The sequence below is a fragment of the Nyctereutes procyonoides genome, unplaced genomic scaffold, assembly GCF_905146905.1.
Source record: "Nyctereutes procyonoides isolate TBG_1078 unplaced genomic scaffold, NYPRO_anot_genome, whole genome shotgun sequence".
Classification (NCBI taxonomy): Eukaryota; Metazoa; Chordata; class Mammalia; order Carnivora; family Canidae; genus Nyctereutes; species Nyctereutes procyonoides.
In genome coordinates this window covers 21,624,181-21,647,618 of record NW_026575082.1, presented here as the reverse complement: position 1 = coordinate 21,647,618, position 23,438 = coordinate 21,624,181, and the positions used below count along the sequence as shown (strand labels likewise).

General features: G+C 34.9%; 1 protein-coding gene and 1 non-coding gene across 2 annotated transcripts in view; one reads left to right on the top strand and one right to left on the bottom strand.

Moving 5' to 3' along the window:
- The window catches only part of LOC129514498 (netrin receptor DCC), a gene marked incomplete at its 5' end in the record, with an annotated part of 702,567 nt that overhangs the window by 495,381 nt on the left and 183,748 nt on the right, over window positions 1-23,438 (top strand). Inside the window, one exon of the mRNA XM_055333118.1 lies at window positions 19,044-19,185. Within this exon, the coding sequence (XP_055189093.1) occupies window positions 19,044-19,185 (142 nt within the window). The remainder of the gene's footprint in view (window positions 1-19,043; window positions 19,186-23,438) is intronic.
- Window positions 21,225-21,331, bottom strand: LOC129514665 (U6 spliceosomal RNA). Its single transcript, XR_008665478.1, has one exon. It is a non-coding gene; the product is annotated as a U6 spliceosomal RNA (small nuclear RNA).

The window sequence follows — 23,438 nt, the reverse complement described above, 5'->3', positions numbered from 1 at the left end:
AATCATATTCAAGTTTAGAGCAAAAAGAAGGGGATTCAGCAAGAATTCATGAATAAAGTAAAACCTGAATTTAAAGGGTAGAAATATTTACCTGTTGGTTGGCTGTATCATGATCAACTAGGCTAGACAAGACAACATTGCCATCTGCTTGGTTACCAATGAGCATATTCTGATGTGTTCCAGAGAAGAAAAAAGAATTTTTCTTTCTTTCTTTCTTTCTTTCTTTCTTTCTTTCTTTCTTTCTTCTTTCTTTCTTTCTTTCTTTCTTTCTTTCTTTCTTCTTTTCTTTCTTCTTTCTTTCTTTCTTTCTTTTTCTTTCTTCTTTCTTTCTTTCTTCTTTCTTCTTTCTTTCTTCTTCTTTCTTTCTTTCTTCTTTCTTTCTTTCTTTTCTTTTTCTTTCTTTCTTTCTTTCTTTCATCTTTTCTTTCTTTCTTTCTTTTATTTCAGATTAAGTGTCTTCATGTAAGACATTGATTTAGAAAGGGATCACTGATTTGATCCCTATTATTTTAAATATGTTCTCACAATTTTTCATGATATTTCAATATAATTTTGAAAGCAAGGACAATAGATAATAAGTGAAAATAAAAAATTAAAAGTAGGTCAAAAGATAATTTTTTAGTTATGCTTCTTTCGTTGTTCTTCTAGATTCTTTCTTCATACCATGATACAGAAATTAAGAAGGAAAATTAAGGGATCCCTGGGTGGCTCAGTGGTTTGGTACCTGCCTTTGGCCCAGGGTGTGATCCTGGAGTCCCGGGATCAAGTCCCACGTCGGGCTCCCTGCGTGGAGCCTGCTTCTCCCTCTGCCTGTGTCTCTGCCTCTCTCTCTCTCTCTCTCTCTGTCTCTCATGAATAAATAAATAAAATCTTAAAAAAAAAGAAGGAAAATTAAATCATGGGCAAGTATTATAACTGTGTAATATATATATACACACATATATATATGCCATGATTATTACCTGTTTGATATTTACTTAAATTAATTTTTCATTAATGCTAGTTATAGGCACACCCTGCTTCATCAACACCCAGTTTGATAACTTTATAGCCGCATGACCTACCCACAATGCCCCGCCCTCCTCCCAGATCTTGTGGACTCCATGCTTTTCTCTCCCTTTCAACACCTTCCCTCTCAACATACCCCCCTTTGTACCCTAGGTATCTGAGGAGATCACATGGTGGAAGTTATGGAGAATCATAATTCAAATTGGTTTTTTGGGTTTTTTTTTTTACTACAATTTATCTCATCGAGTCTATGTAATCATTGTCTTTTTCACAAGAACCCTTTCATTTTTCAGTTTCCTTCTTTTTTTTCTTCCAACTTTTGTCAGGATCCTCATGAGCTGTCACTCTGTCTATCTTACATTCCTTTATGTCTTCCTTCACTGCACCTGTGAGCCCAAATCAGGCCCACACAATGTCTTTTAAGTGTAATGGAAATACTGTGGATATCCTGGTAACAAGGAAAAGGAAGGTGCTATGATTTGAAGTGAAATTTGATTAAATGAAGAATTAATTCCATTAAAAAATGCTTCTTTATTAATTAATACAACAACTACTGAATGTATTCTAAGTTCTAGACATCATTGTTGGCTTTAGGGATCCTCAGGTAAGAAACAGTAGGAAAGTTTATGAGCTTAAGTTCTAAGGAGCTAAAAAAGACATTAATCAAATAAACCAATACAGAACTGTGATGAGCACTATTAGAAAAAGCACAGGGGCCATGAAAACATTACAAATATTCTTATTTAATTTTCTTAAGCTTAAATAAATAAATAGCCATATAAAATATTTTTATGAGATCTTTCATCAACTTCAACCTAATTCAACCATTCACTTGTATGCAATAGTTCCCCAACCTCTATCCCCCTAAAGAACACCCTGTGTAGGCTGGAACCATGTTTTGCCATCTAGTTTTGTTATACAAGAATCATTTTTAAAAAGAATTGGATTGGAGCCTCCACAAATTTCCCATGGGCCTTATTAGAACTCTTAACCAACTGAGCTCTTTGCAGATGCTTTAGCCCCTAACCATACCTTACCTCCTAAATGTCCTCCAAAGAAGCACTTAAAAAGCAATGGGGGCATTATGTGGTCTCATTCATTTGGGGAATATAAAAAATAGTGAAAGGGAATAGAGGGGAAAGGAGAAAAAATGAGTGGGAAATATCAGAAAGGGAGACAGAACATGAGAGACTCCTAACTCTGGGAAACGAACTTGGGGTGGTAGAAAGGGAGGTGGGCAGGTGGTGGGGGTGACTGGGTGACGGGCACTGAGGGGGGCACTTGATGGGATGAGCACTGGGTATTATTGTATATGTTGGAAAATTGAACACCAATAAAAAATTAAAAAAAAAAAAAAAGCAACAAGGTATGACTTTCCTGCTCTGTACACTGCCTCCTTCTGGAGGCCATGCTTAGTCCAGTCTGTCACCACTGCCATCTACAAACATTTGTGAGTACCATAGGTACAGGCCATTGTATCATGAATATGGGGGATAAAAATAGATTGTATTCAGGCTCCTCTGGAATATATTTCTCACTTCGAGGGAGACCTTCACATATAGTATTTCTCAGCTTTACAGAATTTCTTTAAATACAATATTGATCCAGAGGGCTTAGTAGATACATATAAGAGAGGAAGTAAACTGAGAATTTGAAGTCAAGTGATAGGCATATTGGGGTCCATTATACTAATCTAATTCTGTGATGTAATTATTTTTGTAACGTCTTTATTGAGATATAATCCACATAGCATAGAATCCACCCTTTTAAAGTCATGCATGTATCACCACAATTAATTGTATAATGTTTGACCATCCCTAAAAAAGTCCTTTATCCATTAGCAGTCACCCCTCATTTCCCTCCTATCCCCTTCCTCCATCAGCTGTAGGCACTCTCTAGTTTTTGTCTCTAAAATGCACATTTCATATAAATGGAATACCTCATGTGGTCTCTTGTGAGTGGCTTCTTTCAATTCCTGTGATGTTTTCATGGTTCATCCATGTTGTAGCATGTAATACTTCATTGCTTCTTATGGTCAAATAATATTACATTGTTTGGATTTTTGTTTATCCATTCATCAGATGGTGGGCATTTGTGTTGTTTCTACTTTCTCTCTCTCTCTCTCTCTCTCTCTCTCTTTTTTTTTTTTTTTTGCTTATGAATAATGCTGCTATGAACATTTGTGTATAAAGTTTTGTGTGAATGTATGTTTTCATTTTTCTGGAGAATACGTAGAAAGAAATTGCTGAGTCATAGTTAATTCTACATTTAGCCTTTTGAGGAACTGTCACATTATTTTTCAAAGCAGCTGTACCAATTTACATCCCTACCAGCAGTGTATGAAAATTCTAATTTCTCCACATCCTCACCAATATTGTTATTATCTGTCTTTTTGATATTACCCATCCTGCTGATTGTGAAATGATATACTATTCTAATTTGGGATTTGCATCAGATGTTTTATAATAGAGTTTCAAAGAGGAACTATCAAATTCTTTGTTTAGAATAGTTATTTGCGCAAATACTTTATTTATACCAAAAAGGTCATAAAAAACATACTGTAGCTCATGCATCAATCAACTTTTTGAAGTCCTAACTCCTAAAAATAATATGATATAATAGTATGCCACTGTGGAGAATTTTTTTTTTAAGTTTGGAGGAGTTGTTTGTTCTAATACCAGCACCTAATTTGCTACAAATCCTTAGAATGCCAAAATGAAAAAACACATGGTATTTTGCACAACAGAATGTTTGCAACCATGACTTAGTTTTATGATATTTGAGTTTAAAAAACTGACTTTCTCTTTTTAAAAAATTGTTTGAAATAACTATTTAGGTTCTTTTTGTGCCTAAGAAATGCAGTCCAAAATCCTTTTTGAAGATGATTGTTTTTTGGGTATATCATATTCATGGCAAAGGATCAACATACCTTTCCATTTCTAAAACATAAATATTTAAAAATCAAGTTAGAAATGGGGCTCTCCTGTTATCTACTGTTACTTTGGATCTACTTTCTCATGCCCTTTGTTCTGATGGACAGTGGCATATTCTGAACTACCTGCATATCTTCCAGGAAAATGGCAGATTAGTTACATTTAAAAGATCTTTAGTTTCTCTCCATATTGTATACTTTAAGAAGAATCTATTAACAGTGCTCAAGATAAAAACTTTAAAAATATTTTATTGAATTGGTTTTAATCTCATTTTAATAGACTAATTATTCTGGAATTGTTTTATTCTTTTCTTTATAATCCAATGGTACTCGTGCAGGTATCATTTTAAGTAATCAGCCATAGTGTAATCAGTAATTAAAATTATAGCCAACTACAGGTGCTGCTAATTGTTAATCAATTAGACACATAATGAATGCATATCTAATTGAAATACTGATTGAAGTATTGATAGCTACCCATAATTTTTTTTTTCAAAAGTAAACTATCTCTTACTGTTCTTAAATTAGAATGAGTCATTGAGATGATGTTCCTAACTACTCTGAGTAGCTTCCTGGAACTTTAGTGAGAAATGGACCCGTTCTTTCTGCATGTATAAATAAAATTGGTGCAGTTGATCAGAATTGACCTGCGTGGCTGTTGAATAAGTCTGTGAATCTTAATTGGTTTATTTGCATATTAACGGGCAACATTCTGCAGATGGTTCTGTGGGCCCTTAGTATCTGGATTTGGCAAATTTGGGGACCATTATATAGGAATGTAACATTCATTAAACACTGATGGAATCCCTGTTTTGCCAGGAGGCTGCAGTTGGTATCACTGTCAACCTGGTGATCAGTCTTTACAGGAATTAATTAGCTCACATATTTATAGCAATTTGGTAGTTACAATATCTGCATTAAAAAAAAAGATTTGACATTTATTCTTCTTGAAAAATGATTCTTGACATTCACAAAACAGCCTAAAGCTTAGAAAAGAATACTTCTTCTATACCATCAAAATTAAACATTATTCTGTACTTTCTAATCATTGAATCACATAAATAGAGACATCTTAGCAAGAATAAGCAAAGACTGAGCAATATTGTTTGCATTTCATGCTTCATCAGATAATGACCATTCTAATTTAAAGACATAAACTCTGAATATAACGCCAAAATTTATTTAATCAAAAGGAGAGCATAGTATGGTGCGTCCGTTAAGCTTAATAGATGCAGTAAGGCCCATCTACCAATAGTAGCATAGAATCTGTCACTGGGAAGGACCACGCTCTTCAAGGAGAGTGTTTTAGGTGAATATGACTCTGTTGTAACACCATGCCTGGAACATACTAGGCATTTGGGATGTTTGTTGAATAAACTAATAAAGCAATGCATGTAAATAATGGCAAGATTTGCTTTGGGCATTAATCCAAGGAGAACAGATGATTAGCAATTCAGAATGTTTTTTTTAATTTTAATTTTTAAAATCAGCAATATAGTAATGAGAGCACTGAGCTCACCATTATTCATATGTCAATGATGTTTCAGATGTAAAAGCACAGAATCCACGTCTGTTGGCTGTCACAATTCACTTGTTAGGCTAAATAAGAATTTCCAAGTATAGTCTGGAATGCAGGGAAGAAACTTGGAAAACACACAATTTTTAAATTTTACTGCATATTTAAGAATGTGTGAAAATCTGAATACAATTTTTATCCAAAATAATAGGAGTAGAAAATGTAAGAACTGCTCTTTTATTATTCTGTCTAGGTGTATGGCTTATCATTTATTAACACATTGTACATGACATTGTTTTTAATTCAGTAACTCTGTTGATGCCTGGACATTCATGGTTTGTCGAGAAGTTTAAATAATAAATTATATTATTGGTCTGTCTTCTGGCATTACCTGAACATTGAAATTGAGAACAATTCCACTTACTCATTCTTAGAAGAAATATTTCTTAAACCTCCACTTCCAATAAGAGAGCACCACAAACACTTGTAATTGTGGAAGCAGCAAGCTGTTAATATGAGTTATGTGAATCTGACCTATAATCTCACCTGACATTTGGAACTCAAATATTTCTCCTTATTTCTCCAACACAATTAAAATATTTAGTCTCACTTCATTTTATGAGACATAAATAGCTATGTAAGTACTCTGTAATTACTGTATATTGTAACAAATGACCTCATAAATACATTGTAATGTCCCATGTAATTACATGGTAAGTCATGTCTTTGAGATAGTTGCTCTGAGATTGAAAGCCTGCTGGTTTCAGAGATTAATTACTTAGGGCCTAATTTGACAGTTTGCTTGAAGATATGCCTCTATTAAATAGCCACTTCTGTATTTTTTTAATTGTTTCATAGTAACATTTTCCCTTATTCAGTATAGATCCAGCTCTATGTGTTTATCCCCAAATATTTGGCATGCCTAAATTTTAATGTACATTAAAGCATAGAGGGCATTATTTTGTATAGGATGAGATTCATTTGCCATTATATTTATTCTATAAATATTAGAAATTGTTTCTGTGAAAACAGCTCTGGTTTTGTCACTAAAACCATTTTTAGTATGTAGCTTTGCAAAAACATTGGTTTTTATTCTCTTACTGGGCACTGTACAATCTTTAAGTAATATTTCATTTTTTAAAAAGCCAATTGGTATATCATGATCATTTTAACATGACTGCATTATTGCGATACTGTGAATCCCCACCGGTTATTCTTGATAACGCATTTTATCCCATATGTAAAAAAAAACTTTCATTGGGTATAAATTAATATTCAAACTCTTATCTCTTGACTCAGGTGCTTAAATATTTGGTGAAACCAATTATTCTGAAGTTACATCATTCACCCCACTGCTCAAATAGTATCTTGGTTTCCATGTTCTAAAACAAACCAACAAAAGAAGTGAGAAATAAGTAGACACTGTATTTTCTGTCTTAAATTGTATATTGGTCTATTTTCTTGTGTCTTTGAAGGGTGTAATTTTACATATAACTCTGCTGATGTATTTGTGTTCTGGCTTTCCTATCTCTAGTTCCTGCATCAAGGCTATTACATTGCTTTTAGTAGTTTTATTTAGTAGAAATGAATAGTCTGAGAAAGGACCTAGTGATCTGAAAGAGTTAATGAGCCTCCCTAAACATCCAGCTTACTTCCAGGGAATGACTTGGGTACTGGAGAATAAAGTCTATTGGTACTGACAAATTCTGAAATGTATTACTCGTAAGATTGCTTTATCATGAACTCCAGGGAACAACCAAATTGCTTTATCGTAATGGAATTTTGTCAAAATGTGAATACCTCCTAGAAATTACATTCCCAGTTTCTAGGACCTAGAATAAAACAGGCCTGGCTACTAGGCTATGCATAGCAAATTATCACATGAAAAAAAATGTTATTTTAAATCTAGGAGTTTTAAAAAAGAAAGATGCTAGATACGTACCAATTCTACCTTTTTTTTTATTATTATTATTCCCTTTAGTGTGGACTATAGTCTGTATTGGGGGGTGATTTTCTTGTTTGGTTTAGACATATTTGGTTAATTTTATTTAGTTGGCCAAGAAAGCCTGGCTAGCAAGAAAAAATAGTAGATTTTTTTTCTTCATTTTCTTCCAGTAATAGAGACAATACATAGTTGCATACTGGAGAATCAACTCCAACAGGGTTTCTGTAATCAACAGAGAAAGCACCATTTCTACCATAAAGAAACCACCTCTTTACACATTGCACTGAATGGTTTTTGAGCAGCAAAGAAAGTTGTTTTCCAGGGAAATGTAATCTAATTGTTGTGGTCAGATGAAGTGTGTATGAAGATAATGCTGCCTCAATAAGAATCGTTCATTCATTTATGTAGTTTTAGGTCTTTGATACACAATCATATAAGCCAATGTGACCTGATAACTCATCAATTATAAAATGAAAAAAAATAATTAAAATAAGAGTAGGACTTTGTATTTTGCAGTGTTTTTACATTTCTAAACTCTCTCTCAACAATTAGGTGAAAGAAAGAGTAGTCCTGTGATGTACAATCGATGCAACTAGGTCAATGATTCCTAACATCACTTAGCAAATTAATGAACAGCTGAGAGTGGAACATTATGTTTTCTGTCATCCATCTTATTATACTTATTGAATATCTTTTATTTGCAAAATACTATTCTCTCTTTCTCTGAATGACAATTCAGAGCTGCATGCTAGATGGATTATCCAGCAAGATTTTTAAAGCATGAGCTATAAGACTAAGGAAGTCCCGAGGATAATTCCATCCACCTGTGCCTAGGATTTAAGCTTTAAACATTTGGAGTTCATTTTTAAAGAGATGACTAGTATTTATTGTGTAGAAAAGGTATGCAAAGTTGGGATCAGAGTTGAATTAGGGATCCCACTGGAAAAGAGTCTGTGGACCACACTCAGTGTCCCCTTTTCTTCTGATAGACTTTTGTGCCTCATCTTTAAATAACACAGGAAATTCATCTTAAATATTGCTTTGAAAGTATGCAAACTACTAACTTATCAGGCTGCAAATTACCAGTATACATGGGATCCCCTGCATCTCCATGGACAGTGATGGATTGATGCTATCACAATATAGATTTGGAAACCCATTTGACCTTAGTTTACTGATTCAATTCCCCTATTTTACTAAAATGAGGTAGGTTAGAGAAGTGATTAGGTTCCCCTTTTTTTCCTTGGAATTGTGAAGGTTGAGCTCTCAGAATTAAATGAAAGGAACAGAGAAAATTGGTGGCAGGTCAGTTTCCCAGCATCAAGTTAAGTTTAGCCCAGTTTACTTTAATCAAGAAATATAATAATGGAACATATAGGAAATGGAGCATATTTCAGAAGCCACTTTTCACTTTTTTTTTTTTTTTAAATCTTGTATGTGCCCATGGCATTTTCCATGAAAAAGACAGCTCTGTGGGATGAATAGGGTGGAACTGAGACCCAGTGTCAGGAGGGCTGTGCCCCTAAATCAGGAGTAAGGAAGGTGACTAGGGATGTTCCTTCAGGAAGACTGGTCACAGTATCCAGACACAGAAGCTGTACCTGGTAGGTGGAGTCGGAACAGGCTGACAAGGACTTTCAAGTGGTAAATCAGAAGACCAGGTTTGGGCAGTTCAGAGTATGAAAGCAGGTAATGCCTAGATTCAGAGAGGTGAGCACCTATTGTCAGGGAAGTCTGACAGCCTCAGAGATTCACAAAGGAGACACCAGCTCCTGGAGGACTCAGTCTTGGGTGCTTTGGAAGAACCAGGAAGATTGCCACCCGAAAAGAACATTGAGAAAGACGCATGTCAGCATCCCTGCCAAAGAAACCCAGTTGCTAAAACCAAGACCCAAATCAAAGTGGATTTGCAGTATATGGCTTGAAGTTGAGCAACCTGAGGAAAAGTCCCAATGCACAACATAACCAGGAACAGGATTTTTCCAGAGTAGATCAAGTAGGTTTAATCTCCAGGTAGGAGTCCCACCAGCACTGTCTATGAGAATCCAGGGCCACCAGGGCAGAGATAAAAGGAAGACTATTCTACAACTAAACTAACCTACTGAAGAAACATTTATATTATTTCAGTCATTAAACAAGATCACAACAGGCTAGATTTCATCATTTTTAAGTAAAACAAAGCAATGTTTCTTGCCTGGACTTAGCATGTAAAATTTTATTTAAAGTTGAGTATATTTCAATTTGTAGGTAAACACTTTTATTGTTGCACAAATACTTAACTTAGACTTGAGTGGTACTAAGAGACCTCACTCTGGAAATGTGTCACACAAAGTATTTGCTAACAGGGCTTTATGTCATTTTGGATAACAGTTGCCTTCATGAACTCAAGAATGCCAATTTTAGTATGCTATCCAGTTTTTGACTTCACTTATCACAAGAGATTGCATATTTATGATAGTGAAGTGAAAACATGTCAAATCTGCAAGAATAGTATATAACTGCAGAAAAATATATATAGAACTTCTTATATTTTATTGACATTTTATCAAATCAATACTCTGTCATTCCATAAAGCATATAAGTTTATAAAAAGGCAAAACACTTTTTGGAAATTATTCATACAATTATACACATAATAAAATTCAAAATACTGTTTAATTGGTGAATTGAGTTCTATTCCAGTTTGAAATTCTATTTAGTTCATTTTTGCACCAATGAAATATTTACCAAGTATTTAGATAAATATCAAAGGTCAAATATTAAATGTTATTGTATAAGTTTGATATTATTAAAGTATCATTTATTCTAAGTGATAAAATTAAAAAACATCCTTCCCAGCCCTAACTAGAATATTATTAATAATATGGGTAGCCTTTGTTGATACTACTGGAAGGTCTAGTAAACTTTTTTTTTTTTTCTGAAAGTGTATTGTTTTTCAGACAACCTTATCCCAGTTAGTGCATTATCATCTACTGAGTTGCTTACGCCAGAAACCTGAGTCAATGCTGATGAATTTTCCTTCTTTACACCTGACATTCCATCATGGTGTCCTGTCAAGTCTACCTCCTAAAATATACATAGCATTTCTTCACTTTTTCACATTCCTCTAGTCTCCACTGTATTCCAACTTCTCTTTACCACCCATGCCAGAAAGTTCTATGGACTACCCCAAGAAATGTGAATAGCGCTCTACAGAGTAAATTGCTCAGTAAATATTCATGGAAGAAAAGGAGTTTAAGGGGTGTTATTAGGTAACTTATCTCTCTCAATGCTTGACTCAAAATTGTTGAGGCAGTATACAAGTAAGTCCACATTCCAAGCATCATTGTAGGACAGGGTCTTCCTTGCTTGATTCCCTTGGACCCTTGATTACTTTTGCCTTAATTCTCCCTCTATCCATCTCTTAATCCTTTGACCTCTTGCCTCACTCTTTTTCCTCCTTCCCTCCCTTGAAGTTCCAAACATGTTCCCATCCCATCGGCTCCTTTAATCCACACTACAATCCTTTGAGGTAGGATTGCTTGCTTATACTGCAGATGAGAAAACTGACTCAGAGAACCTAGTTGGTCCATTGATAGAACAGAAAGGTAACTGAATTGGTGTGAGCTGGTGACATCTGGAGGCAGGGGGACCAATTAGTTAGCAGTGGCAATATTCTGGGCAATGGTAATTAAGGTCTGAGGGCAGTGGCAGAGGGAATGTAAATAAGGAGACAGATGAGGGATACAGTAAAAAGGGACTCTTTAAAAATGCCAATGGGCACTCTTTAATAAAAAGCTATAGGGCTTCGTGAGTACTGAAAGCATATTTCATTCTTTAACATGAAGTTCAAGAAGTCACCAGAAATACAGAAGAGAAATACGGGCCAGAGTTCAAAACTTATTTTCAATTAAGTTTCAAGATCCTTAGATCCCCGTTGTTCTGGCCAAGGCATTTTTATTTGCTGCAAGGACCTTCTTTCAAATGGTGTCCTTCTATGGGAATGTCATCCAGATGAAACCACTTTAAAAAAAAAAAAAAAAAAAGGAAGGCTCTTCACTACAGTCCCTGAATATGTTTGGACTGGGGCTTGTCTTCCTCTGCAGTCCACTCTAGAGAGTAAAGCAAAATGTCAGTGTGCAGTGGAATATGTGAAATTAAAAAGAGAAGCTATGAAATGTGGCTTCTGAGGAAAATTTAGGGAAAACAGGTATCAACCTCTTTGACCTCAGCCACAGCAACTTCTTGCTGGGGTGGTGGACTTAACAATTTTTTTTCTCTGTTTTGTTACATACTACTCATATGCTAGAGTAAAGGAAAAGTAAAGAAATGAATTAATGGAGTCTATGGAAAGGATAATACCTCACTAAATAGAACAGTGTTATCTCAAAAAGTTAGAAAATAATGGTCAAGGAGATCTTACCTTTTGGGTCAGTAAACCTAACCATTCCCACCATGCTAATTTGGAAATTAATTCATTTTTGTGATAATCAAAAAGGAGATGGTAGGATCTGGGGAAGCTAAATATTGCAGTTCTTCTTTTATTTCAAATCTGAAAAAATAAAGTGAAATTAATCCTTGATTCAAGATAGAACACTGGCAACAGCTTGAACAGAATTTAATTTCACCCTCTCAAGTGATGAAAAAACCAAAAGTCAAGTCACAGCTATTAGAATTGATTTTTCAAATGTTAAAGGTCATGTTTTAAGTATTTTTAATGGAAATAATTACCAGGCTTACCCATGAACACTAGGTACAAGAATGTTCCCATAACAGTGAGGGCTTTAGGTGGCTTTGTGAGGAAATGGGCAATGAAGTCTGAGCTACTGAGCTCTGAATGAACTGGTCCAGTACAGAAAATAATATATATTATTGCCACTGAATATGAAAAATTTACTGAATAATTTCAATTAATTTCCCAAAACAATGTAATTTGGGACAACTACCCATATCTGCAGAAGGAGAACCTACAAGGAAAGAATTTGACCATTAGAGCCTTTGCCATCTGCTGGTGCTTGCTTGAAATCAATGGGAAAGCATAAAAGATGCTAATAAACCTAGCTGCTGCCCATCTATGGAAATGAATACAAGTGATGAAATTACGTCCAAAGATGAATGATAACCATTGAGGGTCTTTGCCTCCTGGTGTGTAGAGCGTATAACTGATTCTATTAATTAATTGCTGCTAGGCATTGATATTAAGGTATTGGCTATGTGGGAATAATTTATACAATCATTGAAAATCCTCAAATATGATCAAGAAAAATTATTATCTGTCAAAAACTAAGTATTGCTCATGTAATCATTAGTATAATTAGTTCTCCAGGCTTATCAAGTGATTTACAACCATTTGTAGACATACTAAAGCATAATTATTCTCCTTGTTTCAATCTGTGCATTGAGATTAGGGTCATTTATAAGACTTGTAAGAGGTCACTCAACAGAGACACAGCAAAGTAGTGACTGGAAATCATAAGGTTCTACCTCTTGGTCGAAGTTTAATGTTTTTATTTGTATTTTGTTTTCTACTTGAATTTATTTTTGACTTGAAAAAATAAACTCGTAGTCCTTAGAAAATAACCCTTTTTGATTTGCCAAGGGCTACATATGGGAAGGCTGATTGGATGTATTAAAAACCAATTATTTAAATTCAGATTTCATTCCTTTCAAGAATATTTTGTTAGAGAATTTAGGTAAGTAGAATTGTCAAGTAGAAATTCTATGATTATTTTAGCATAAGATAACAAAAACTTTGGAGAGTACAAGATGACTTATCCCCATTCATTTAACTCTGTGCCTCAATTTTCTCTTCTGTAAAATTGTAAAATGGTAATAAAATCTGTCATGGCTACCTTAAAGCATTGAAAAATAAAAGTAAGATAACTAGTGGAGTAAGGTGTTCATCAAAGCTGATTTTCCTTATTAGTTTCTAAAACACTTGAGAACAAAGAAGACGTCCATGCATGTGCATATATATGTGTGGGAGGAGGAGGATGGAGAGAAGGGGTGGTGAGGGTATGTGTATTTAAGGCTATGTATTCTTTGGGGTCTATGTATTCTTAGGGGCATTATATTAGTATTTTATTCATTAGTTTGTCTCTTTAGCCACATGCCTTAAATGAGCACACTAACCTATGTCTCCTTGGCATGTCCCAAAAGACTTTTAGCTTTTTTCCAATCTACCTTTCCATTACATTGTCCTATGTCACATTTGCTCTAGCCATTAAGGGACTACTTGACCTTCACTTGGAGGTGCTGTACATTGTCATGAAATCTTGAGCTTGCTCTTGATATTCCCTTTGTCTTACGTATCTTTTCTATCCCTTCCATAAAGTTCTACTTATATTTCAAATCTTTCTTGATTCATATTTGAAGTCTTTCTTGACCATGTGAAACAGCATTAATTTCTCCATTTTATTTCCACTGTATTTTCTGAGACTCTGTTTTAGCCTTTAACACTTTGTGTTTTCGTCAACAGTTTATGTGTCTATTCCCTCAACCAGGATGGATATACTATGACTTATCCGGATGCTTCTATTGTCCCAAAGATCTGTTACACAACAGAAATTCAGTTAATATATTTTAAATGGATAATAACTGAATGGATTAGACTTTCAGCCTCTTGAACTCCCATGAGAGGCAATATTAAATAGTAAAGAATGCCAGCTTCAAAGTCACATAGTCTCAGTTCAGATCCTACCTCTATCACTTGGTGGCCATATAGGTTCAAGGTACTTACTCAGGTGTGTCCTAATTTACATACTTGTACAAAAAAAGGAACAAAAGATCTTAACTCATAGGGTCATTATGAGGGTAAAAAACATAACTCACATGGATATATAAGGTCCTTAGACCATTCCTGGAAACAAAATATTGTTAAATATTTTTGAGTGTGGCATTTAGTTTGTCACATTTAAAGGGTAATGAGGGTGAGATAAATGGTCTCAGTAGTACCATACTCTTTCAGATATATACTGTCTTAAATCATGAGATTAATTAGCATGGGAACCTACACCTAGCGAGGTTCCTCTGTAATTATTAAAATGTATTTGTTGTATAATTACACTTGATCCTTATTATTTCCAGAGTTTGTATTTACAGATTCACCTACTGCTAAAATGTATTTATAACCGCAAATCAATACGCACAGTACCTTCCCAGCCATTTGCTGATTTACGCACATACACAACCATGAAACAATCTGAGTTTCCAGAAGCACACATTCCCAGTTGAGGTTGGACAAGGAGACACTCTGTCTTCTTGTGTTGTAACCAAGTGTCCTTTGGGTGGTCAGATAAATGTCACTTTTTTTTGGCATTTAATTATTTAGTTTTGCTTTCTGTTGGTGATTTTGCTATATGCTCCCCAAGCATAATGCTGAAGTGCTGTTTAGTATCACTTATTGCAAGAGACTGTGACGTGCTTTAGGGAGAAAATCCATGTGTTAGATAAACTTCATTCTGGCATGAGGTATAGTGCTATTGGCCATGAGTTCAATGTGAATGTATCAACAATAATATTAGATATCTTTAAACAGATAGATACATAAAACAAGGTTATGTATTGACGAGTTGAAAAAATGTAAACAAAAGCTCTTAAGAACCTAAACCTATGTTTTCCCTGGGAGCAATATTACAATATTTAAAAATTCAGTGTTTGCAGCAGCATTATAGAACATGGCTCCTGCAAATCACAAGAACTGACTGTAGTTGGCATGTCATTGACATTTTAAAAATATTTGGCCAAGTAACTGACTTTACACAGCTTTTTAAAAATCCTTTTATAAAGGCACTTACTCATTTGTAGAGCAATAGCTAATTTGTGGGACGCCTGGGTGGCTCAACTGTTGAGCGTCTGCCTTTGGCTCAGGATGTCATCCCAGGCCCCGGGAACCAGTCCCACATCAGGCTCCTTGCCAGGAGCCTGCTTCTCCCTCAGCCCATGTCTTTGCCTCTTTCTCTGTGTCTCTCATGAGTAAAAAATAAAATCTTTAAAAAAAAATAGCTAATTTGTAGTAATCTAGAAGAGGCTCAGACTTCTATCTCCCTGGAGAATATTTTCCTGCCTCTGCTATACTTCCACATGATTGAAACAATCTCAAAGCGTTCTAGGGGTTGTGGGCCAGGGACTCAGAAATCCATTTCTTGACTTTATGTCTGGCCTGTTTCTGACAGTCATTTATTTCTTACACCTCAAAAGAACAATTTTGTGTGTCTATTTAAAAAATTAATTTAGGGGTCTTGGGTGGCTCAGTTGGTTGTGTCCAACTCTTAATTTCAACTCAGGTCAGGATCTCAGGGTCATGAGATCAAGCCCCTCCAATGGGCTCCACGCTTACCCATGAGTTGGCGTGATATTCTCTTTCCCCTTCCCCCTCTGCCCTTCCCCCCACACACACACACAAAACAAATAAGCACATAAATAAATAAAATCCTTTAAAAATAATTAATCTAAATATTCATCAAGGTATTCTGTGTTCATTATTTTTTTCAAATAGATTTGTAACTAAAACCAATGGACTCTTCTCTCCCCAAACCCTATTCCCACTAGCATGTTCATGAGTCTTTCTTTTCTGGAATTTACCATCATGTTTTTCAATAATGTGTTCAAGTAAATGTCCCTTAATTCCTTAGCTTTAATTCACCTGTTTTAGATACCACCTACTGGTTTATTTTTATGTCAGGATTCAGCACTCTTGCATACTTCCATTCATATTCTCCTTCCCCAATCTTCTTCCTTTTATTCTCCTTCTACTCTTCCTTGTCCTCATCTTCATTTTCATTCTAGTCCTTTTTCTTCTCTAAGGTGTACTTAATTAAAGTGAAATGCACAAATCTCCAGTATTTATTTCTATGAATGTATTATTTCACTAGGGATGCCGTAGCAAACCCCACCAAGAAGGAAACCTAAGCAAACCACAGATAGTTGTTTTCTCAGGGTTCTGGAGGCCGAAAGATCAAGATCAAGGTATCAGCAGAGTTGTTTTTTCTGAGTCCTCTCTCCTTGACTTACTAATGGATCTATTCTTCCACTGTCTTCACAAGGGTTTCTGTGTGTGTCTCCAAATCTCCTTTTCTTATAAGGACACCAGTCATGTTAGATTAGGTCCCATGCTAATGGACCTCATTTAACCAACAATTTCTCCAAAGTCCCTACCTCCAAATACACTCAAATTCTCAGCTACCAGCGATTAGAACTTCAACATGTGAATTTGGGGCCGGGGCACAATTAAGCCCATAATGATATATTTTGACAATTGTATCCACTCATGTAACAAACATGAAATAGGGGATTCCTGCATGGCTCAGTGGTTTAGCACCTGCCTTCGGCCCAGGGCGTGATCCTGGAGTCCTGGGATCAAGTCCCACATCAGGCTTCCTTCATGGAGCCTGCTTCTCCCTCTGCCTGTGTCTCTGCCTCTCTGTCTCTGTGTCTCTCATGAATAAATAAATAAACTCTTAAAAAAAAAACATGAAACAAAGATGCAGAATGTTTCTTTCCATCACCCTTAAAAGTCTCCTTCTTCACATAGCCAATCAATCCCCCAATACAACTGCCATGGGAAACTGATGGTCTGCTTTGTATTACTATAAATTAGTTTTCTTATTCTTGAATTCCGTATAAATAGAATTAAATAGTACAGTATGTACTCTTTTGAGTCTATGTCTCCTTATACCCAATCTTACATCACATTAGAATTTTCTTCACTGTATTCCTGAGAATTCCATATTTTTAATTCTGTTTTGGATTCTCTGTTTTGTGGATTTCAAATCTTTTTCTCCCTGTTTGTATTCTCATTTTCCTGAAGCAGAACCTCATTAGCCTCCTGATAAAGGGAATGCAGGTGGATACCTTTGAAACCATGCATTTCTGAAAAGTTCCTATACTTGTACTTATATAAGCATTTATTTTTATACTTGTGTTATATTTTCTTTAAACTTGATAATTTGCTTGTATAGCCCTGGAATTCTAGGTTTAAAATCTTTAAGATTAGAATTTTATAAGTGCTGTTCTGTTGTTTTCTAACTACGAATATCATTGAGAAATTTGACTCCTTACCATATTTACTTCTGATCATTTTTATGTGACCTTTTTTCCTGTCATTCTGGAAGCTTTTGGATCCTCTCTCCCTTATGAGGCTGTAGTATTCGCAGTAATGAGCCTTAATGTTTTTTTTTTTTTTCATGCATGATGTCAGACATTTCATAATCCCTTTTAGATTGAAGTCTCAAATCTTTAAGGTTTTTATGGTGGAGAAGGGTTGTTGTATCTGTTCTTTGCTAATTGTCTGCCTTCTATTTTTCCTGTTTTTTTTTTTGATTATTATTTCCTTTTATTAGTTGGATGTTGGAAATTATGGACTAAACTTCTATTTTCTTATCTTCTCTCTCCAGTTTTCAATGATCATCTTTTTACCCCCACTGAATTTTAGGAAATTTCTCTTTAATTTATCTTCCAACTTATTTGTTGAATATTAACTGTTTCAACCAAATTATAAATGTCATAACATTTTAAAAGAATCTTTCATTTTTTCTGTATTTTTATTCCTTTCATGAATGCAATATTTTCTCTTAGATTATCTGGGTTATGACAGCTTTTTGGATCCTTTCTTTGCTCTAAGCATCAGTGCTGTTTTTTTCAAGGGCCATTGTGTTCTTATGTATTTTTTCCTTTTATACTAAAGGCTTTTTAAAAAATGTCTGGTAGTATTAAGTTGTTGTTAGTTTACATTAAAATGAAATATGTACTAAAAAAATGATTGTAAAGTGCAAATTCTAGTGCATGAGTGGGGGTTATTAAGTGGGAGCCTCATTATTGGTGGATTAATCAGAAACCTGGCTGTTGTTTTCTCTAGGGCCAAACTTATAATTTTCTCTAGAGAATTATTACCTGATATTTTGCCTGAGGAATATACACCTGGTTGTCATTACTCTGAATGCAGATGAAGACGACTTAGGTGTCTTTGACTTAATAAGTCAAAAATTAGTTCCTTGCCCTCATCTCTTCTTGCTTCTGTGCCTGATATCTGAATCTGTGGATTCTGTTTCAATATCCCTCGAGGAAAAAATTCCAAGCTACTTCCAGGTCGCTGAGGGTCAGTAGAGTGATTTTACTGGATGTGGGTAGGACTTTCAATCCATCTTTTATTTCAGAACCATGTTTCAGTTTTGTCTTTAAAGGTATTTTGGAAGCAACAATTTCTAGTCTTCCCTGACCTTTGCCATGCAAATCACCTTGTTTTTCATTAATACCTCTTAAGGGGTAATTTAGGTTTCGTCTTTCTCCTTTGCCTCAGCCACCAGACTTCTCTTAGATTATACCCCTTAAATATTTGTTAACATCCCTCATCCATTAGACTCCTATTCTCTATTTCCTTATAGCTTTATATCCTTTAGAATATTTTACTGTCATTTTAGTAGTATTTACAAAGGAGAGGTAATAATGCATGTAATCAATCAAATGAATTGTGTGTCTTTGTCAAAATTACACAAAGAGGAGTACTGTCAGATTGTAAGAATGGCTTTAATTTGCTTCTTATGAGGTAATCACTAGCATTTCCTGCCTCTCCACTTTATTCGTACTTCAGCTTGGGTCATTTCTTTGACCTCATCCTGTTGTCCTAACTTTCTTCAATGTTTTAATTTATATGTATTATTTTGCAGAGTATCAAGGTAAGCTGGCTGCCTCCTCCATCAGGAACACAAAATGGATTTATTACTGGCTATAAAATACGACACAGAAAGACGACCCGCAGGGGTGAGATGGAAACACTGGAGCCCAACAACCTCTGGTACTTATTCACAGGTCAGTGTTCACATGGTGTAGTATTGCAAGATTTTGATGAATTAAATGCTTTGGGAATAAAATATACTCTTACTTCCAGGGAACATTCTTTTTTTTGTTTCCCAACAGGTGACATTTATTGGTCTGAACAAGAATAACCTCTATATTTTTAACTTGATATTCTCTAAAATGCTTTCAGTACATATTTTGCTTCTGGATCATCCTCTTAATAAATATATCAGATTTTTGAAATCCATATTAGTTTCTCAGCGTTGATGATTCAACAACAGCTCCTCTTGTCAAATAACTTTTAACTTTAATAACTTTAAAAAAGCCATCTAATCAAATGGTTCCAAGTTTAAGTCACTCTGGCCCCTCTCCCCCTAATATCCAGCAATGAGGAAGGGGTTGGAAAATGTGGAAAAGGGTAGTTTGGGAAATAAACTGATTATTCTACTTTCCATAAACATAAAATTAAATTCACTTTTTGTAGCAATATTGGTGGAACTCAGAGTAAGTCAAACTTCTTTATGACAATTGGATTCAGTTTCATTGTGGTATTTAGATAATATGTAATTTATTTTATAAAATGAATAATCCAGTAATCCACTATTGGAACCCTTAATTCATGTCAGCCAGGTTCTTAGAAAACAGAGTCTGAAGTGTGCTTTCAAGGTAATACCTGTGGGGGTTGCAAGCCCAGGAAAGCACCAGTGAGGGATCAAAGAAAGTGAGCCAGGGGAGAAAAAACATCAATGATGGTGGCGTATCATTCAGCTGGCCAAAAGTGTAGGGCAAACATGGTGTTTTCATGGCTTCCTGGGGTCTCCTCAGAGGCCACATGAAGTACATGAATGCTGTGTATCATAATCAATGGCTGGATAGGAACTCTTAGCAGTTCGTCTCTTGCCTATCATTGGTCAAAGTCTACCAATTACCAATAGGCTGTTACCTATTCTGTACCTCCAAACAGCACCTGAGAAGTCAGAGCATTTGGAATTCTCTCCTTGTTATTAGTAAGTACTTCACGTGGTGGTGGCTTGGTCTAGGGTAGCAGCAATACTCAAGAGGGCTTTATAGCTAAGAGAAGCACAACTTATTGCCAGGGACTTGGGAAGCAAAGCATATAGCAGTGGCTCATGATAAGAACTGGTGGGTGAAGTTGAGCAAACCTGGGTCCGGGGAAATATACAAACTGAAACTCAGAACTTACAGCTCATAGATAAAGTATCACTGCAAGTGAGAAAAGAAGAAAGTAACCCTTTATTTACTCTTTTCTCTATACCAAGTATTCAGTAAATCTTCATTTGAAATCATAGTGCACACACACAGACACAACACGTACATTTTAAGCTACCTGTTCAGCCCACACTCTGAGCCTTGATCAAAACCTGGTTTTTTACCTCTGCTTTTTTTTTTTGTTTGTTTGCTTGTTTTTGTCTTTTATGCCTATAAAATGTTAGCATGATGGTGAGAATGCTTCCAAGGTAGGTTGTCAAAAATAACATTATTTGTTTTATGTCTGAACAAAATCTCTTAGGCAGGTATTTTGCCTATCAGCGGAAGTTATGACTCTAGTACATCATTTTAAAAGCTTAAGAAAAGCTGAGATACTATGGCTTTTTTATGGATGAAATTATGGGGAGAAGATAACAATAATTTAAGTTGAGGTGAGGCATATGTGCTCAAGGGGATACTTAGTACCACATGTAGTTTATTTTGAAAGAAATCACCAAGATTGAAAAAAACCTTGCTGAAAAGTTTTTAGTATAATTCTTAAGATATAATATTAGACTAGAAGAAGAGCCTGTATGGATAATTATATCCAAGCCTTTCCACCCCAGTTTTATTGAGGTATAATTGTCATGTATCTCTGTGTAAGTTTAAGGTATACAACATAAGGATTTGACTTGTGTTTATTGTGAAATGATTGCCACTTTCAGCTTAGTTAGCAGCCATTATCTCATGTAGATACAATAAAACAGAAAAAGAAAAAAAAAATCTCCTTGTGATGAAAACTCTCAGGATCTACTTTCTTGAAATTTTGATCTATATCATAAAAAAATGTGGAATACTTTATGAATTTGAAAGACATCCTTATACAGGGGCTGTGCTAATCTTCTCTGTATCACTCCAGTTTTAACATATGTGCTGCTGGAGCAAGCACCATGCCTTATTTTTTGGTAGATATTGCCATTTGAAGCCCTGAAAACTTATTAAAATTTATCCTCCTTCTCAAATGAAAATGATTTAAGATATAAAATAAACTTTTTATATGATAATTAATTAAAATATGAGTGCTCCAATTGAAAAACTAAGGACTGGATATTCAATTTATAGAATATAAATAGCCAATATGCATGATAAAGTGTTCAAACTCATTAGTAGAGAAATGCAAATTGAAACAAAAATGAGTTAGCATTTTCTTTTGATTAAAGCAATAAAGACATAAATGGATGATGATACCCTGTACTGGAAAGCATATGAGAGAAAAAACGAATATTCATATATTGCTGTGAGCCAGAAGATTCTAGAATCTCTCTGGAAAGCAATGTGGAGGTATGTGTTATACCTGTGTGTGAGGCAGAGAATTAAAGAGAGAGAGAGAGAGATCTTCATAGATGTATGATCTAAGTTTTCTACTAGGACTTTACTCTAATACTGCAGCCATATTTTCTACAGTTTTTAACTATAAACATTTCCTTGCAATATTGCTTTAATAGCAGATTATAAGAAAAAAAGAACTCAAGTATCCAAATGTAGGTAGTCACCTAAAAATTTTAGTCAAAATCATATCATGAAATACTGCATATCTGTTGAAAATAATATAATGTAAAAATACTAAATCACATGTTATTTTTTTTTTTTTAATTTTTATTTATTTATGATAGTCACAGAGAGAGAAAGAGAGAGAGGCAGAGACATAGGCAGAGGGAGAAGCAGGCTCCATGCACCGGGAGCCCGATGTGGGATTCGATCCCGGGTCTCCAGGATCGCGCCCTGGGCCAAAGGCAGGCGCCAAACCGCTGCGCCACCCAGGGATCCCCTAAATCACATGTTAAATACCTAAAACATACTGTTAAGTGAATAACAACTTTAAATCAATATTATTGAGTCCATATTTATAAATTAAAAATATGAATTTGGAGGAAAATATTTGTATTAATATATATACCAATATACTGATAGTGATTATTACTTACATTTGTAACAATAAAATGTGTATGTATAAATAAATAAATAAATAAATAAATAAATAAATAAATAAATAAATGACGCTAATGTCATATTATGATTTTTGGTTACCAAAATTGAAAATTCCTACCACTAAAACTAATTCTTGGCCCACTGAACAGCTAAACAGTGTACTCAGTAGTTCAGAAAATAAATGAAGAATAGTAGCCACAAGGCCAAAGGAAATTGCTGATATGAACTGTCTAGTATTTATATTTTTGGCAACTGGAATTTAATACATTCGGCTTAGTATTATCAAACCAAGATTCTGGCTCCCTACATATACAAACTTTCAGGATATTCTCTCTACAGAAAGTAAAATCATTTTTTTTTTTTAAGCCAAAAGTCTGAAATAAAGGTGTCAACAGGGTGGGTTCCTTCTGGAGTTTCTGAGAGAAAACTCATCAGTGCTTTTCTCCTAACCTCTGATTGCTGTTGGCGATCCTTGACATTCCTTGGCTTGTAGATATGCCTCCCTTATCTCTGCATAAGGACACCAGTCACTGGATGTAACCCCTTCTAAATCCAGAATGGTTTCATCTCAATATCCTTAACTGATTATAAAGATCTTATTTCCAAGTAAGGTCACATTCTAAAGTTCCAGGTATACATGAATTTTGAGGGGGACACTGTTCAACTCACTACAGTCTCCTTTTACTTTTCCTCTAGAGGACACAAATTTTTAATTCTATCCTCTAATAAAATTTATTCAAAAATAAATATTTTAGTCCTATAGTTTTAGTCATCTAAAATATATTAGGCAATTAGAACTTCTAATCAGCAAGAGATATAATCAGTTACCACCCTGGTTTAATCCTATTCCGGCCAAAAGCAAAGAAATGGGATGAATTAATTAGCTTGTTATTGGAATAGCTCACAAATGCCCATTCCCACCTTTATAGATTTGTACGAATCTGGACTCCAAATTTGAATCCTTCATTCATATTTTTCCTTCTTCATTTCAATAATTAAAAAGTGAATTTGGGAAGATAAACAATCTAGGCAGTTATATTTGTAAGTTTACTTGATATTTATTGTAA